Source organism: Amblyomma mixtum, chromosome 3 (assembly GCF_055824585.1).
Source record: "Amblyomma mixtum isolate Tamu chromosome 3, ASM5582458v1, whole genome shotgun sequence".
In the NCBI taxonomy this organism is placed as follows: domain Eukaryota; kingdom Metazoa; phylum Arthropoda; class Arachnida; order Ixodida; family Ixodidae; genus Amblyomma; species Amblyomma mixtum.
In genome coordinates this window covers 325,800,368-325,818,059 of record NC_143014.1, presented here as the reverse complement: position 1 = coordinate 325,818,059, position 17,692 = coordinate 325,800,368, and the positions used below count along the sequence as shown (strand labels likewise).

Below are 17,692 nucleotides of genomic sequence, written 5' to 3'. Positions count from 1 at the left end.
AGCAGCACGAGTTGTGGGCGTGCCGTTGCCCTCGCTCGCTCGCTTTCTCCTCTCCTTCTTCTTCCGGCGCCGCAGCGCCGGGCAGTCGACGCTCGCGCGTTCAGGTTAAAAAAGTGGTAGGGTGTACATGGCAGCGCAGCCGGCACATGGAATTGCGTATACCACTCCAGGAAACTTTTCTTTCTTGAGTGGATCCTTCACTCGCACCGATTCATTCCTAAGTTTGCGAGCTGGAACATGTGCAATCTGGACGTCGTACCGACGCGGTATGCGCGCCAGCATCTCACTGATCCCTGGGACATACGGAATTGAAGCCCGTTTTGGAGTGCCTCGGGTCGGGTGCAATGCAGAACGGGCGAGCTGGCGCTCCAAGGTGTCAATCAAATGCCCTGGGTAGCCGTATACAGACAAATCGTGACGTCTGTGCAACGAGTCAGCCGCCTTGTCTTCACTTTTCGGGCATATTCTTTCTTTTCTGCGGAGGAGCGAGGCAACCACGGAACGCTTTTGAGAAGAAAGGGTGGACGAAAGTGAAATGAAGGTAGTGGCCGGTATGAGTTCGTTTTCTGTACACATTGGAGGTAAGAGCTGTAGACTCTCGGGAGACGAGTACACCCAGAAATGGAAGGCGGGGATTGACTACTTCTTCAACGGTAAACTGTATTGCGGGTTTCATGCTATTAAGGTGTAGGGTGAAGACATCCAGGGATTCTTTCTTCCACACAAAAGTAATCGTCCACGTACCTCAGAAAAACTTTGGGGGATGTGTGAACGAAGCAAGGCCACGAGTTTCGAGGTTCTTCATTGTCATATTGGCCACAGTGACAGAAATGAACGCCCACATTGCTGCTCCATGAACCTGCTTGTACGGTACTTGCTCGTAAGTGAAGTCGCTGTTTGAAAGGCAGAATCCAAGAAGCCTAGGCAAATCCTGCACGTCGATTGCAGACCTTCCTGGCAGTGCGTGGTCGGCTTCAAGGGCGGAGGTGCAGACATCCACGGCAAGGTCTATTGGCACGCTTGTAAACAGGGACTTCACATCGAATCAAACCATAATTTCACCCGCGCCTATTTCAAGGTCTCGGACCTTCGTGATGAAGTCGCAGGTGCTTCGAATATGCATGGGGCTCCTGCCGACCAGTGGCGAAATAACTCGGTGGGGAAATTTAGGCAGGTTTTGAAGGGGGGGGGGGAACGCGTAAAATCCACAATAGGACGCAACGGGACACCAGGCTTATGGATCTTCGGTAGACCATAGATTGCAGGGGCTGAACCATTGTGGTATAATATGTGGAATACAGCGACTGGTGCTGCGGGGGAACCATCTTCTTGAAGACGTCAGCCAACAGCTTTTGCAGCTCTCTTTGAATCTTTGCGGTCGGATCCCGCGCGAGGTGAGCTGAGTGTCAGCGTCTTTCAAGAGGACCATCATTTTCTTTCGGCAGTCGCACTTGTCCAAGAGTACGGTTGCGCTACCCTTGTCCGCTGGCAGAATAACAATGTCAGGATTAGTGCGCCAGCTTTTGACAGCCTCTTTTTCCTGGCGCGACGGGGGTGAAACCGAAGACTGCGTGCGTAGCTTGGGAAGGACGCTGACAACGTGTGTGCGTACTTCATCTCGGCGCGACGGTTCGACCAAGTTCACAGCACTTTCAGCAGCGTAAACAACTCTCCTTGCGTCAGGCGCAGGACCAGTGTTGATGTTCAGGGCGAAGCTCAAAACAGAAAGGTAAGCCTTCTTCGGATTGTTGTGGACAGGTTGTGAACGCACACTTTTAGGTGGCCCCGGCACCGGCCCTTAATGCAAGACATCAGCCTCTCCAGTTTGGTTTCGTGGGAACGCTCATCCTGGCGTGATCGTAGGCCAGCCTGGAAATTTGCGTGCAGTTGGATGCTAGCAAACTCTTCAGGGCAGTAGTATTCCAATCGACGTCTAGCGAAGAAGGCATCGTTTTCAAGCTTCCTTATGTAGTCTTTGCACTCAAGGATCCTGGCTGTAGTAGCAACCGTTCTGCCCTCGTGACTGTGCTTAGTCCAAACTTCGAGGAAACTGGCCGACGCAACCGAAGAGAGCGAGGAATCAAACCTTGCGCTTTGCAGGCGAGGTTGAACTTGGGGTGGCCCCTGAATGCAGCAATCCGGGTCGTCAAAGAAACATAACTCCATGTCTCGGTGATGATGGGCTGGCCTTATGAGCTGACCTTTCATTTTTTTTTTGTCATGTTCCGTCCCGACCAGACGGGCTTCCGTCAAAATCTTGACTTCTATGGTAGTGGCGGCCTGCATACTGGTGCCAGGCGCGAGCTGCACCGCGGAGATGGTCATCCGCGAAGGCGAGCGTGGTGGCGGAGGACCATGCGGAGCGCCGGGCGACAGCGTCGACAGCTTGCACCCACGCTGTGGGATCATCGCAAAAACCGTGAAACTCCGGAAGCTGGACTGACGGTGCTGGCCTGCCGGTGGTGGTGGTGGTGAAAACTTTTTAATAAACATAAGGAGAGTTTGCAGACCAAAAATGGTCCTTTACATAGGTGGAGTCCTTAGTCCGGGACCCCGCTGGACGAGGCCGCTACTCGCGCCCGTTGGACTAGAGGCCTTTGAGACCCCAGCCCCGAGCAGTTGAGCAGGGCTGCCTCCCACGCCTCTCGGGAAGGGGAAGGATTGGGGGAAGGGAAGGATTCTTTTGACGGGCCCAAACCATGTGGAAGGTATTGGATACTTCCCCACAGTGAGGGCAGCGCCCATCAATTTTGGGGTCGAAATGTTTCACTATGCAGGACACAACAGAGCGTTGGTCTGCAAGCGCCTCATATTTCGCTCATCAGCTTTACTCAGGCCCTTAGCAGGGACCGGGAAAAGCCGATGGCGTTCGCCGGAAGACAGGGAGGTGCGGCCAAGCGCAGCGGTCAATTCCCGGAGGGTGGAGAGGGCTTCGGGCAGGAGGGTCTGGGCCGATTCCACCGAGGAGGCGGGACGCCTGCTCGGAGACGCTGTTCTCAGACGGGGCAGAAGCCGCGAGCTGTGAGGGGGCAGCCGAAAGACTTCCCGGCAGCTTCGGAGCAGTAGCGAATCAGGGAGGTCCGGGTAGGGCCCGACGTTCGTCGACTGCGCCATTGTGGAGGAGAACAAGCAGACGTGGCCGTTCGTTAGTTGGCTGGTTGGCCTCAAATAAAATGGCACACACCCTCTACGGGGGAGTGGCCAAGACACAGGCGGTGAACTGTTAGAAAGATTAGCAGTTTTAGAGGAAGAGGAGTAGCAATAGGGTATAGACTGACAGACTGGACGACGCAACGACAGGAAACCTGCTAGCTGGGAGATCGAAGACGGGACGATGCCTTCATGTGCAAATTCGAATGCAATGCATGTAATGGTTCAACTTTGCACTGACTGAAACAGAGAAAAATTAATATAATGAAATAAATTATAGAAAACCAGAAATATAAAAATAAATAGTAAAAAATAAAATTAGCATGGGAGTTGTTTTGTTTCTAGAAGAAAATTTTGTACAGCACAGCGCGCACTCCTGTTGCTTCGTCCAAGCGAAGTAGCGCCAAAGGAAAGAACAACTGCAGTGGACGCAGGCAGACCCAGCTGGTGAAACGGAATTTCTAATATTCGCCTCCTCAAAGAAGAGAAGCGGCGGCAGAACAGCACGTAGTGTTCCATCGTCTCAGGTTCGGCACAAAATGGGCAGAGTGGAGAAACCGCCAGACCAGATCTATGAAGGTAGAAATTTAGCAGAGGAACACGGGATCGCAAACGCGTGAAGGAGACCTCCAGTCTGCGCGAGCTTCAGTCTTTGCAACTCCAAGGATGTAGAAGATGCTTATATTCGGGAGATGACGTAAGCGCCGAGGCTGAAAATTCCTGAAGTAAAGTGTAACTGCGATATCTCACCGCAGCTCTATGTGCACAGGTTGGCAGGAGAGCAATTATTGGGCCGCAGAGCGCCTTTCACCCAGTCCCGTGGCGGCTTGCCGCTATGCCATCGGCGGAGTAATACGTAGTAGTACGTAGTAGCAAATAGTCCGGGCGTATTTTTTTCTTCGGGCTTATTTTGCGGCTACATTATCTGCGAATGAAACTATTTATTCATGGAAATCTAAAAAACAAAATAAAGCGAAAGCAAAGCCTTCAGGGAGCTGGCTGAAAGGCACTTCACGCGTTGGTCGACTCCGCCCACCGTACGCGGCAGAATTAAAAAAAAAATGCGGGAGCCGGACGTTAATTCGATTTAATTAGGGAAATCGGCCACACAGGGCAATAAATCGTAGTTTCTAAGAAAGCTAGGAACGTGAAGATCGAGTTTCCGCGGCAAAAAGACAAGTTCAGAATCCTCTTCAGTGCACCTTTAAATGCCCAGATAAACCTTTCAAGCATCACATACAGCGACTTTTGACTAATTGCCAAAATTTTAATATGCACCCCTGTGTTGTGGCAGTGAATGTTATATGCTCAAAAGCCAGATAGCTACAAAATTTTTAGCTACTTTTTGTGCAATAGAGAACTGACAGATGTAACTACTACCGTGGCAATTTATGAAGCTTCTTTGCTTTTTAGCATTATGTAGTGTCAGGTTTTCAGGCCACTTCCAGACAGTTCCGACAGAACGCCTAAAGGGCCAAGTCCAATTGCTCAACTGGGATCGTTACAAGAACTTTTGAAATGCATTAGCCACAGGTGCAAACAGTTATTGGGTCACCTTTGAAAAATGCTAGAAGCTGAATGCGAATACCATACTGTAAAAGCCGTTTTTCAGGTGACTGCTGTTTTTTCTTTTACAGTTCTCTGACGTCAAGGAGCAGCAACACCTTGTACAGCTAATAAAATAAAATTTCAAATGCAGACAGTGCCCGTGTTTCTAACTTGTTTTATTTACAACATGTCAATGCTGTCAATGCAACATGTCTCTTGCTGTTCTGTAAGCCTTTTGGAAAACGCTAACTCTTCAAGGTGAGTGAGAAAATCAACTGGGTGTGCGAAACGAGACTGCCAGCAGTGATGCAGTTTGCAAGAAAACCATAACTCCCTCACATGTGCTCACTGCATGGTCAGAAAAACACCAGGTCTCCAAGGGATTTCCGAAAGCACTCGACCTTATGAGTGTTAATGGCCATTGCAATGCACTTCAGCGCATAAACACTCGTCAGCCAACGCAACGGGCAGTGCAGGCAAAACGCTGGAACAACTGCGGAGACACGGTGAAGCAGATGTGGTATTCCCACACATGTAAATAAGGACTTAAAAAAAATACAAGCCTCCCTCGGTCTCTCTCTCCTCAGTTCTGTCCGTCAACGGAATGACTTCCGTGCTCGAACTGCGCCTTGTTTCGCATCAGGTAGTCGGCCAAGTACTCGATCGGGTTGGGAGGTCTGCAACGATGAGACGGTAATCACCCACACAGCAAACTTGGAAAAACAGAGTACTCACCGTTCCTTGTCAAGCGTCAATAATGCCTGCACGAGAATTGGGACGACAGCCTGGTCTAAGTACTGCCTCAATGGCAGGGAGTGAAAGTCGGTGTCCATTTTAGATTTCTTTGTTAAGCTGGCGCCGATGTTCTGCTTGTCGGCGCTTGCCTGCAAGAAAAGAAAGAAACTGCTCTCCGAGAAATGAAGCAAGACGCATGTAAGCACACTGCAGTCGACACTGCTGCGTGCGCCAACAGCAATCCATTGGCGTAAGACTACCGCTGTCTGCAATGGCGTGCAGGGCAATTTCACCTGAGTGTTTTCCGATGCGCCGGTAGCAACCGTGTCGGCAGCAGCGTGGACCTTGTCTTCCACTTCTGTCTTGACCACGCTGTTCTGATCTGGAAGAAAGAAATGGGACATCTCATTACACTACTGCGCTGACGGCATCGCAAAACAATTTTTTTTTCTTCTCACGAGCATGCCCGAGCCAGTAACACTAACAATAAGCCCGTCTTTAACTCTGCCATTCATTCGTCGCTCAACGTTTCAAAGTGCAGCACAACGCGTACTCGCCAGGTCATTTGCGTACCCGGCTGTAAGCTCCCACAGGATAGTAGCCAAATCGAAAGGAAATGGGTGATATTAAATGATGCGAGGCGAAAGAGCCATCTTACCTTCTGCCATGATGATCCACTACAAAGCGGAAAAAGCGTCACGAAACCGGAAACCTCGGCTTAGATTTGGCTTCGTTTGGATTTCTAAGGGGACCTCTTGATTGGTTTGCGCCTCCGTAGCCGTAGACAGCCGTAGCCACCAAGTCGTTCCGTCCGCAGTCCGCAGCCTGTAGACGAGGCATGGAGGAAAAAAAAAACTTTTTTCCTCTTGGCGGGAGATATCCATCGGCGGCAGCGCACGGCCATTTTTCCTCGGCGGCGGCGGCGCCGGCAGTGTAAAAACCGAAACCACAAATTAAGAGGAAGCTGTTTTGCTAGAGACTTCTTTGTTAAGCAGATTGAAATTCGATCTTTTCATGTTAGGGGCTAATAGGACACACATACAGACGTGTTGAGAGCGAGAGAAATGAAAAATGATTTGTATTATTTTTCAGCCGACACTAAAACAAATGGGCACATATCTCAATGCGCGTATGTTGAGTGCGTCATATATTTATTTTCCAGGAATGTGCAGATCCTTGCTGGTTTTATTTTGTCATAAAAAAGCTTATATGACATTTTCCAGTGCGCAGTCGGTGAATTCCTCTTGCATTGCTAAGCCAGCACCGACGCACGGGACACACTCGAAGCCTTAACCTAGCTTCCATTTCTCCTGGCTGAGATTGTATTTATACAATCTGCTTTAGGGACAAAATAACCATAACCTTTCTGTTACTAACGTTTAATTGCGTGATTCAGCACTTAAGCTGTGAACCAATCGGTACATGTTATGACACAAATGTTAACGTCTGCATGAAATCACATGTTCTGAATATTAATCGCTCTTTGCTTAAGTAACTTTCTTAGAACGGCAGGTTCCCAGAAGAAAAAAGAATCAAAATACTTTTCTATTAGGTGTACGTATTCTTAAGCTGAGATATGTTATGACGAAGTAGAATATAAATTTGCGCCCCGCCGCGGTGGCTCAGTGGTTACGGCGCTCGGCTGCTGACCGGAAAGACGCGGGTTCAATCCCGGCCGCGGCGGCCGAATTTCGATGAAGGCGAAATTTCAGAAGCGCGTGTAGTGTGCGATGTCAGTGCACGTTAAAGAACCCCAGGTGGTCGAAATTTCCGGAGCCCTTCACTACGGCGTCTCTCATAGCCTGAGTTGCTTTGGGACGTTAAACCCCAATAAACCAAACCACACTATAGTCTTTTCCAACCAGATCTGCATACGCGGAGACTCAAGAGGAACACGTTTAATGCACTCACCTGATTTGCTGGCATGGTCCCTAGATCCCATAGTGCTGCAAGGAACTTGTGAGACTGAGTCTAGTTTAAGTGCCCAGATAAACCTTTACATACAGTGACTTTTGACTAATTGCCAAAATTTTAATATGCGCTTCTGTGTTGTGGCAGTGAATGTTAGTTTCCAGCAACTTCCAGGCAGTTCCGACAGAACGCCCAAAGGGCCGAGTCCAATTGCTAAACTGGGATCGTTACAGGAACTTTTGAAATGCAGTAGACACAGGTGCAAACAGTTAGTGGGTCACCTTTGAAAAATGCTAGAATCTGAATGCGAATACCATACTGTAAAAGCCGTTTTGCAGGTGACTGCTGTTTGTTCGTTACAGTTCTCTGACGTCGAGGAGCAGCAGCACCTTGTACAGCTAGTAAAATAAAATTTTGAAATGCAGACAGTGCACGCTTGTTTCTTACTTGATTTCTTGACAACATGTCAATTTCTCTTGCTGTTCTGCAAGGCTTTTGGAAAACGCTAACTCTTCAAGGTGAGCGAGAACATCAACTGGGTGTGCGAAACGAGACTGACAGCAGTGATGCAGTTTGCAAGAAAACCATAACTCGCTCACATGTGCTCACTGCATGGTCAGGGAAACACCAGGTCTCCAAGGGATTTCCAGAAGCACTCGGCCTTATGACTTTTAATGGCCAGTGCACTGCACTGCAGTGCATAAACACTCGCCAGCGAACGCAACGAGCAGTGCAGGCAAAACGCAGGAACAATGCGGGGACACGGTGAAGCAGATGTGGTGTTTGAACACATGTTAAAAAAATATGCAAGTCTCCCTCGGTCTCTTTCCTCAGTTCTGTCCGTCGACGGAATGAGTTCCGTGCTCGAACTGCGCCTTGTTCCCCATCAGGTAGTCGGCCAAGTACTCGATCGGGTTGGGAGGCCTGCAACGATGAGATGGTAATCACCCACACAGCAAACTTGGGAAAACAGCGTACTCACCGTTCCTTGTCAAGCGTCAATAATGCTTGCACGAGAATTGGGACGACAGTCTGGTCGAAGTACTGCCTCGTCGGCAGGGAGTGAAAGTCGGTGTCCATTTTAGGTTTCTTTGGTAAGCTGGCGCCGATGTTCTCCTTGTCGGCGCTCGCCTGCAAGAAGAGAAAGAAACTTCATTCCGAGAAATAAAGCACGACGCGTGTAAGCACACTGCAGTCGACACCGCTGCGTGCGCCAGCAGCAATCCATTGGCGTAAGACTACCGCTGTCTGCAATGGCGTGCAGGGCAATTTCACCTGAGTGTTTCCCGATGGGCCGGCGGCCACCGTGTCGGCAGCAGCGTGGACCTCGTCTTCCACTTCGGTCTTGACCGCGCTGTTGTAATCTGCAAGAAAGAAATGGGACATCTCATTACACTACTGCGCTGACGGCATCGCAAAACAATTTTTTTTTCTTCTCACGAGCATGCCCGAATCAGTAACACTAACAATAAGCCCGTCTTTAACTCTGCCATTTATTAGTCGCTCGACGTTTCAAAGTGCAGCACAACGCGTACACGCCAGGTCGTTTGCGTACCGGGCTGCAAGCTCCCACAGGATAGCAACCAAATCGAACGGAAATGGGTTGTAAAAAGATGCGAGGCGAAAGAGCCGTCTTACCTCGCGCCATGATGATCCACTATGAAGCGGAATAAGCGTCACGAAACCGGAAACCTCCGCTTAGATTTGGCTTTGGTTGGGTTTCTAAGGGTCCTCTTGATTGGTTTGCGCCTGCGTAGCCGTACACAGCCGAAGCCACCAAGTCGTTCCGTCCGCAGTCCGCAGCCTGTACAGGCATGGAGGAAAAAAACAACTTTTTTCCTCCTTGTGTGGCGGAGGGCGTAATCAGAGGAAGATCATCCTCGTTGCGATTGGCCAACTGAGAACAGACGTCACTGCGCTACGCTACGTCACTCTGTGGTGACTTTTGGGGAACATTGAGCTTCAGCCGACAGGGAAAATTTCAACTATTCGTGAAAATCCCTGCTCACGCCGCGTTCCTTGTTGCGATTGGTGCGCATATCCCAAGGTACATCTCTTTTCTCGCTCCTTTTCTCTTTTCCTTTTGCCTTGAGCATGGAGACGAGCACGTGCGACGGCGCTGCTTCAGCGGCCACCGGCAAAAATTCCGAACGGAAGTGGTGCAAGTTTTGCGACAAGGCGTTCTCAAATACTAGTAATTTAAAAAAAAAAACACATCAGGAATATTCACGGAGAAGTAGCGTTGCAACGTATAAAAGACGAGGAAGCGCTCACATGTAGTACGGCACGGCCGTTCTCATGCGGCTTATGTGCGAAGTATTTTGCCACCCTTCGTGACCTGCGGCGGCACCACGTGCAAGAACACAACTTCGAGGAAGAAGGGGAGAATCTAGCCTTCGACTCTAATAAAGGTAAGAAACGAAGTCGATACAATTGCATGCACGCACTCGGTGATCAAGGCAACCAAGGGCCAAAGCGGGAGGCAGTCGCACGCTGGTTATAGCTTAGTTAAAAGTTACAGTTTATTGACCTTTTGAGAGTGCATTTTAATTTTGTTAATACAAAGCGCGTTATTTTTTTTTTATTTACGGGCTTACACTCACCTGGGGAAACTTGCACGTGGTTTTGTGCACAAAAACTTCGCGATGACATGCGCGTTTTTTAAAGGGACCCTGAAATGATTTCGATGGGCATAGTTTAGTTGATCAGATCTGTAGAGGTAGCCTTTGCGGGTATTCGAGTGAAATGTGAAACGTAACGTACTATAACCTTTAAAAGTCATGACTTGTCTTTGTTATTTTGCACTTATTTGTAATGTGAGGTGTGTGGTTTGTACAAAGCATACGTAGTCAAATCATTCTGAAGTGTAGCATGACTCAGCACTTCACTAGTAATGTGAGGTGTGCAGAGTTTGTACAAAGCTGTAGTCATGCCTCGCACTCATGACCCGTCATAATGCAACATAGCATGACTGTGCACTTTAATGGTTTGGCATTCTCTCTGATTAGTAGTCTTAAGTGTATCTGCAGAATTTTTTTTGTATCCTAGCTCCTCCATAAGCAAAGCGACAAGCAGCTCACACTCTTTCATATTTTAGAGTGGCCACTGCAGGAAAGAAACGGGTCGTGCGGCCCGTCCATGCAGCAGACTTGGTGCTACAGGGCTTGCTTATGCTTTGTTGCATGCACCTGGGATGTCTTGACAGAACTGCACTTCATATCTCCGTCGAAACTGCAACGTGACGCAGGCACGCGCAGACAGGACACACGACATTGCCGCGGTATGCGCTGGCTTGGCAGCGCTGAAGCCATCGCAATTGCAACACGCAGAAGCGTGTAGGATGAATGCCCAGCGTCGTTCTGCCTTCGGAAGTCAACAGCGCTGCCCAGAATTTGTGGTACAAGTACAGGGCCATGTGAAAGGCTGCTGTGCAGGAATGAGTTCTTGCAGAGGGTAGTAAAATTAGAATACTTCCATGTAACAGTCTGTGTAATCACTTGACCTGCGCTTAATATTTTCTACAAAAATTGGTCCCCATGCGCTAGTAGCAGGAAAAAATAGTAAGCAAAGGACTTATAAATTTTTAACAATAAAAAGCTGGGAAACGCAGTTCTGCACTGCAGGCAAAAGGCTAAAAAATTTGCAGCTAAATCCGTGATTGTCATGCGCACTTGACAGAGGCAGAGCGCCAGTAGTTTCGCGAGAGTATTGCATGTGTTCCCACTCCATAGCACAGGCACTTTTCATTAGTGTATGTAAAAAGTGAAAACTTGAATTTGGCCTTGCTTTAAAAAAAATGCAAGCAGTGTAATACACAACAAATTGACAGAGAAGTTTGGCCGAAATTCTATAAACGTTCAAAAGCAGAACTGAATGAACATTGCCTCGTCTTGTTACTTTACTGTTGGCTTTCTAATGATGCCTTATGGCGTTATTCATGTGCTACCACTGTGTACACGTTTTTATCAAAATGAAGCACAGCTGTGTTCATGCCTCAATTTTTTCGTTCATTTCTTTTTTAGTCATGGTGTGTCATGAGTGGTCATGGACTTAACATCATATGTTGGGATAGTGTCATAACTTTGTTACAATGCTGCTGTGAGGCTGTGGTTGCTATGTCGCCGTTGCTATGCTCTTGGCACAAACCCACATACATCGTAAAATCTTGCTCGGGGCTTACCGTTCGAAATAGTGCTTTCACACTCATAATTAACTAATACTATGTGGAGTGCTTAGTTATGTATACAATCTTTCGGTTTCAGAATTTTGCACGTGGAAAGACGGAGAAGAAAGCAACACTTGCTGTCATTTTATAGCTTCAACAGGAAGGAAGGAATGTGCATCAAGGGTTTTTAAACGCTACCTGCACTGCCACCGCTCCGGCTCGCATGAAGAGCTTCCTATAGAACAGCGCCAAAGGCAGGAAAAGGGGCAAGGAAGCTGCAAAATCATAAAACATTGCTTTGCTACTCTAGAGGTCACGGAGAAAGACGGCAAGATATATGTAGCGTTTCAAAAGAAACACTACGGACACTTCAATGAGGCCTGCCACCAAAGGCTGTCCCAGGATGAGGCCAGAGGTCTTGCAGGTTAGCCACTCCTCTTGTACCAAGTATTTGTGCGCGCAGTGTTGACTGTACCGGAATGTGAAAATGTTTAGAAGCTACACTCCGCCAACCCTTCATAAATGGGAGACGAAAGTGCAATAGAAATGTATTTTAGGGGGAAGATAGTGTTCATTGAACTTGAGTGATCATTTCAATAATATTCATTCTTCTGCAATGCATCTATGGCACAAAAGAGGTGGGACGACACGAAAATGCCTACTGTAAAATGGGAAAAGGTATGTCCCACAAAACGAGGGGGCGGAAGAAGTTGTAGTAGGGACACAGCTTAAGAACCAAGCGTCCAATGCCCCTCAAATGAAGCCTGCCAGGTAATGGCGTCAACCAATTCTCATGATGTCATGGTTAATCCCAAGGGGCAGCATTGCAGGAGGGTGGCAGATGAAAGGGGATTAGTTGTGGCTTAATTGGATTAACTGATGAAAATCAGCTGACCACACTGACGGGAGGGTGTTCCTTGAGAGCCATCTGCCACTTCATTCTCGAGTTGTATCTGGCTATAGTGCAATTCACTTGAGCCTACTTGATCGCATAAAAGGGCGAGGAACAATTGATCCATGGCACATTGCAGGCGCAGCACAGTCTGTACGGACTTCATGCCGTTTAGTTTAGAGGTGCTTTGTGGAAGGGGTCTAGTCTTTCACACTGAACATAGTTAGGAATGCCATCCTGCACTGAACTACTCCAATTTGTGTTCTTTTTTTCTCTGCTGGTTTCATTGACTATCCTAGGTCTGTCGCTCAATCGGCTGACATTGAACTTTATCCGTAAGAAGTCGGCTTGAGCTCCATGAAACGTGTATGGAATGACAATTGCACTCGATGCTAGCCTCTTTTTTTTGCTGCCTGGCAAAAGCGTAGGCATTTTGTTGCTGATAAAAGCAACGCCACCGGTCTAACGGTTGTATAAGGGGCATGTTTTTTCGCATAAGACAGGTTCGACTGCAGTGAACGTTCATTAATTTGAAATATTTGACTGTTTTGGCACTTCATCAGTAAGGCTGGCAGGAATGGCTCAGTGGTTTGAGTGTTCAGCTACTGAGCTGGAGTACCCGGGATAGAACCCGGCTGCGGCAGCTGAGTTTCGATGGAGGCAAAATGCAAGAGGTGCCTATGTGCTGCGCAATGTCAGTGCCCAATAATCTTCAGGCGGTCGAAATCATTACCGAGCTCTCCACTACAGCACCTCTTTCTCTCTTGCTTCTTTCACTCCTCCCTTCCCTCATGGCACAGTTTGAGGCGTCCATGGAGAAAGCGAGGCACTTACTGCGCCATTTCCTTTCCTCAAAAACCACTAATATAAAATACAAGCCTGCACAAGAGTTGAAATCACAAAAAAATGAACAGGCAGCATTTACATTTCAGTTTACGCATGACTGGCATGCCCTCCAGTTGTCTCTGACTTAGCAGCAGTCATTCAGGTGTTGAAACCAAAAGAGCTTGAGAAAAATATTCACTTAGAAATTATTCACCTGGAGTAAGTGAATTCTACATTGTGACTCCTGCACAGTATTGTCTTGTGTACAAGTCCAAATAAACAAAGATCGCGTTCAAAAATTTGGTGTCCCTACTCCTTTAAAGGTTGCTGTCAGGTGAATCGGTGCATTTTTTGAATATGCAGAATTAAACGGGACAGGATGAGAAGCGCATGTCCTTATTCTTTTCTTGTCCACATTTTCAGTGCTATTATATTCTGCATTTATAACACGCTGTATATAACTTCTCTGTTTTGCATTGCAGTGTACGTGTTTAAACACTTAAGCTCGTAAATATAAAGTCCATCCGGCTGTGAAACAACCATTTTGTCATGTGATTTGTAGTGCCAGAAAAATGAAATGAAAGTTGATGAATTTTGTGTAAAAAAAATTGATGAATTTTGTGTCACCTGTGAAAATGAACAAAGCTGAAGATGAAGGAATCCGACCAGAAGTATTTGCCATTTTATTACATGGCTGTAGGCAGATGCACCAGAGATGTTAACAGTTTTTTTCTGTACAGTTTTCAAGTCGGTTAGCAGAAGGAGTGCCTCCAAGAACCATTGTGCACAACATCCGAGCAGGCACAAGTGGATCAAGCCCACGGATGCGACTTGTGACCACTAAGGACCCCCGTAACATTGCAGGGAAGTTTGCAGATAAGATTGGCAAAACAGAGCAGCGAGATCCAGACGGTTTTAAGTGTTGAATTATGGGTCGAAGAAATGAGGGCGGAAAATGAGTCACCACTGTTGTATTACACGAAGAAGGGTGATCCCAACAGACATGATGGTGACTTTGAGCTAGCATTAATGACGTTCCCACAACGACAGTTTCTTCATAAATTTGGGGCAGCGAAACTGCATTGAATCCACCCATGGCACAAATAAGTACAAATTCCAACTGACAACCCTGCTGAAAGATTCTCAAGACTGATCTGGTATCCGATGTGCATACTTGATTTCAAAAAGGGTGAACATGGGCACCATGGTGAGGTTTTCCGAGGCCATCAAAGAAAAAAACAATACTGTGTCAGGCAGTTATGTCTGATGATGCCGCTGTTTATGGCAATGCATGGGAGCAGGTGATGGGTCCCTTGAAGAGTCGACTGCTTTGCAGCTGTCATGTGCTACACAGCTGGAGCACACGCCTGAATACAGTCACAAACAAGGACTGCAGGAATACAATAAGGGACATGCTGCACACTCTGATGAAGTGCACAGATGAGACGGAGTTTCAACAGTTGCTCCCTGCATTTCTTGGTATCCACTCCAAAAGAGCGGCAGCTTAATCGCCTTTCTCCAAAGGAGCTGGAAGAGCTGGATGGCTTCATCAGATGTTTTGAGAAAACACACGCAAAGAGGGCATGTCAGTGGGCTTACTGCTATCGGCAGCACATTGGTTTAACAACAAATAATCACTTGGAATCAATGCACAAGACACTGAAAAACTCTCACTTTGGTGGCAAAGTAAATGGGCGATTGGATAGATTAATCAAAGTACTTTTTAATTTCACATCCGAAAAGCTTTACAACAGGGCTTTTGCACTTGTGAAAGGGGGAGCAGGCCACCGCAAATCTGCCCTATTAAGAAGCTTAAAGTGGGGATTTAGCTTGCCACAACATGTACACATGCAGATGTGTTGACCATGCATCGCATGGCCACATGTGCAAGCAAATGCATGCTGTTGCTATAATGAAGCTACAGGCGTGCCAGTTGCAGAGCAGCCAGGCCAGCTGCTCCAGTTGTCCTTCCTAAGAAGGAAGCCACGGCTATGCTATGATTGATGATGCAGGCTCCATAATGGCCAGTTCTCAACATGTTATGCACAGCATTCAGCAAGGCTCTACACCAAAAATATCAGCAGAAAGAACTGAAAGGCTGTGAGTGAAAGCTGGGTCTACTTTCCAAATGCTGATTAACCAGCTTCCAGAGAAAACTGCCGAGGAGCAAAAGTTAATAGACGACGACCTGACAAAGTTCGCTGCAAAGCATAGCCTTGCAACCACAAAACAGCCCACTGAAAAAAAAAACCGCGGCTGGTGCCTGCAAATAAGAACGTTGAAAAGCAGCCACGGTATGGAGCACCGAAACTTGGCAAAATCAAGCCTGCATTGGGTCGTCCTCCCACTTTGCTGCAGCAGGAAACAGTAAAACAGCAGCTTCTCTCTCATGAACTGGACAAAGAAGTCCTGATTATTCATACTGGAAATGACCACGGTTACTATAAAGTAAAATAATGCTTCCTTGCACATCGAACTTTGATCAAAGCTGAGAAATGTGCAGTTTATCCCTATTCAGCAATAAGTTCATGGAGTGCATTGACTGAAAACAGTAAATAGCAAGCATAAATAAGGGAGGCTGTAGATAGTGCATCTGTTATAACATAAGGGGCATCTCTAACTTTATCTGTGCTGCTGCTCGTGTAACGTACTGGTGCAACCATTACGGATGGGAACACGCAAGCATGCCCCAAAGAAGGCCAGTGCTTTCCTCAACTTGTCTTAAAAAAACAGAAGTATGTCACTCTTTAAGTTGTCTCCCATGCAAAACGGAAAAGCAGTACACACTGAATTGGCAAATTGGAATAACTGTTCTTGGCCACAGGTTCCTTTTTATGCTGCTTGCACCTGTACATAGATGCGTGGTGTGCTGTGCAGCCATGTGGCAGTGGCTTGGATGGTGCGTGCGTTACAGCGCGAGAGGCACCTCCAACCTTGTCACGTGTGCTGCTGGTAAGTATGTGTGCATTTAGTGTAAATAGATGTGTGACACAGAGTGCAGACATGTATCGATGGCTTGGCGTTAGAGAGAGGCGCCTTAAGCCTTGTCACGTGGGCTGGTGTTATGTGTGACACTGTGTGCAGACATGTGGCAGTAGCTTGGATGGTGTGTGAGAGACATCTCCATTGTTGTCACATGTGCTGTTGTGAAGTATGTGGGCATGTAGTGTAAATAGATGCGTAACACGGTGTACAGCCATGTGGCGGTGGTTTGGATGGTGTGCGTGTTCAAGAGCATGAGAGGCACCTCCAACACTGTCAAAGGTGCAGCTGGCATAAAGTATATAGCCAGCTCTCAATGCAAGCTCAGATAAAGTATAGAATATACTGAAGTAAGAAAACAGTCTTACGGTTGTGTATATATGCAATCTTGAATTAAACTTAACTCTCAAATTAAAACGAATTAAACTTAACTCTCACCTTTCTGTTAGCCAGAACTTTCAAAATAAGCATTGAAGTTTGAAGTTTATTTATTTGTCGCTGTTAGTGCTACAAGTATCACTGGGAGAGAGAGGACGCAGGGAAAAAAGCTGCTTGAATGCAGCTTGAGAGGCACCCTGCGCCCACACTGCTGAGACAACGTATTGCCTCAGTTGTTAGTTTACAAGACAGCTACAAGGGAGGCACTCGAAAACAATAAAGTATCAACATGAATGGAATATTTACAGTGGCACTTCAACATTAGTATCACAATCACAACAAAAAGGGTCATAAATACTAAAAACCAAAAGCATCACATCATCCAGATGTACAACATAAGCAGAATTCACACGTGTTACAGCTTTAGTCACAGTTCAGAACAAGTTGTAATTAAACGTCTTCAAAAAGATACAAAATGGTTTTAGGCTCTTTACCGTGATGTCTTTTAGCGATATGTTGTTATTTTCTAAAATGTTTAGGTATTTTGACAGAATAAAAGATAAAGATTGCATACCGTATTTGGTCCGACAAAGAGGCAGTGACCAAAGGAAAATGAGAGCGGGTATCGCAGACGGTTGAATAGCGAGACATTTTTAGAAGCGAGAGAGTGGTTTCATTGTTAGTAAAAACTGCAGTTTTGTACATTGATAGCAATCGGAAAGGAAACAAAGAAGTGTTCTTTAGAATGCTAAATTTAATGAAGTATGGACGTGTGTGGGTCTGCCACGATACGTTTGCTATGAGTCTAATTGCCCGCTTTTGTACTGTTATTAGTTTGGATATGTTGTGCTGGGTCATCGTTCCCCAAACTGTGAGACAGTAAGTCAGTGATGGGAGAAAGAATGCTTGATAAATGAGGACCTTTACTCGAGACGGAAGTGTGTCCCTGTGTTGGCAAATAAGACCGTTGAAGCGATTCAGTTTTTTCCGAACATGATTGACCTGTTCGTCCCAGGTGAGACACTCTGAGAAGATAACTCCTAAGCATTTTATGTTTTTCACGATTGCAATTGTTTTGCCTCCTAATGATAGGGTGAAATTGGTGT

General features: G+C 46.9%; 2 protein-coding genes and 1 pseudogene across 3 annotated transcripts; 1 reads left to right on the top strand and 2 right to left on the bottom strand.

Annotated features, from left to right (window-relative positions):
- Positions 1-5,281: 5,281 nt before the first annotated feature.
- On the bottom strand, positions 5,282-6,101 carry LOC149355843 (protein dpy-30 homolog). 2 transcript variants are annotated; one of them, XM_089577700.1, is made up of 4 exons: positions 6,092-6,101; positions 5,727-5,815; positions 5,434-5,606; positions 5,282-5,375 (listed from the first exon to the last, which is right to left on the bottom strand). In XM_089577700.1, the coding sequence occupies exons 1-4, from the start codon at positions 6,099-6,101 to the stop codon at positions 5,282-5,284; spliced, it is 366 nt and encodes a 121-aa protein (XP_089433826.1). The 2 variants fall into 2 exon arrangements, with proteins under 2 accessions (XP_089433826.1, XP_089433827.1); XM_089577701.1 differs by having other exon boundaries at positions 5,434-5,582.
- A 2,073-nt stretch (positions 6,102-8,174) lies between these two features.
- On the bottom strand, positions 8,175-8,992 carry LOC149355842 (protein dpy-30 homolog). The gene is made up of 4 exons (XM_089576204.1): positions 8,983-8,992; positions 8,620-8,708; positions 8,327-8,475; positions 8,175-8,268 (listed from the first exon to the last, which is right to left on the bottom strand). The coding sequence occupies exons 1-4, from the start codon at positions 8,990-8,992 to the stop codon at positions 8,175-8,177; spliced, it is 342 nt and encodes a 113-aa protein (XP_089432330.1).
- A 446-nt stretch (positions 8,993-9,438) lies between these two features.
- LOC149355841 (uncharacterized) lies at positions 9,439-14,493 on the top strand (annotated as a pseudogene).
- The last annotated feature ends 3,199 nt before the right edge of the window (positions 14,494-17,692 follow it).

Excerpts from the sequence above, each read along its gene's own strand:
- LOC149355843 (XM_089577700.1), bottom strand. Across the intron at positions 5,607-5,726 it reads GCGCATCGGAAAACACTCAG|AGCAGTTTCTTTCTTTTCTT; the intron begins GTGAAATTGCCC and ends CATTTCTCGGAG. Across the intron at positions 5,376-5,433 it reads TTGACGCTTGACAAGGAACG|ACCTCCCAACCCGATCGAGT; the intron begins GTGAGTACTCTG and ends TCATCGTTGCAG.
- LOC149355842 (XM_089576204.1), bottom strand. Across the intron at positions 8,476-8,619 it reads GCCCATCGGGAAACACTCAG|GCGAGCGCCGACAAGGAGAA; the intron begins GTGAAATTGCCC and ends CTCTTCTTGCAG. Across the intron at positions 8,269-8,326 it reads TTGACGCTTGACAAGGAACG|GCCTCCCAACCCGATCGAGT; the intron begins GTGAGTACGCTG and ends TCATCGTTGCAG.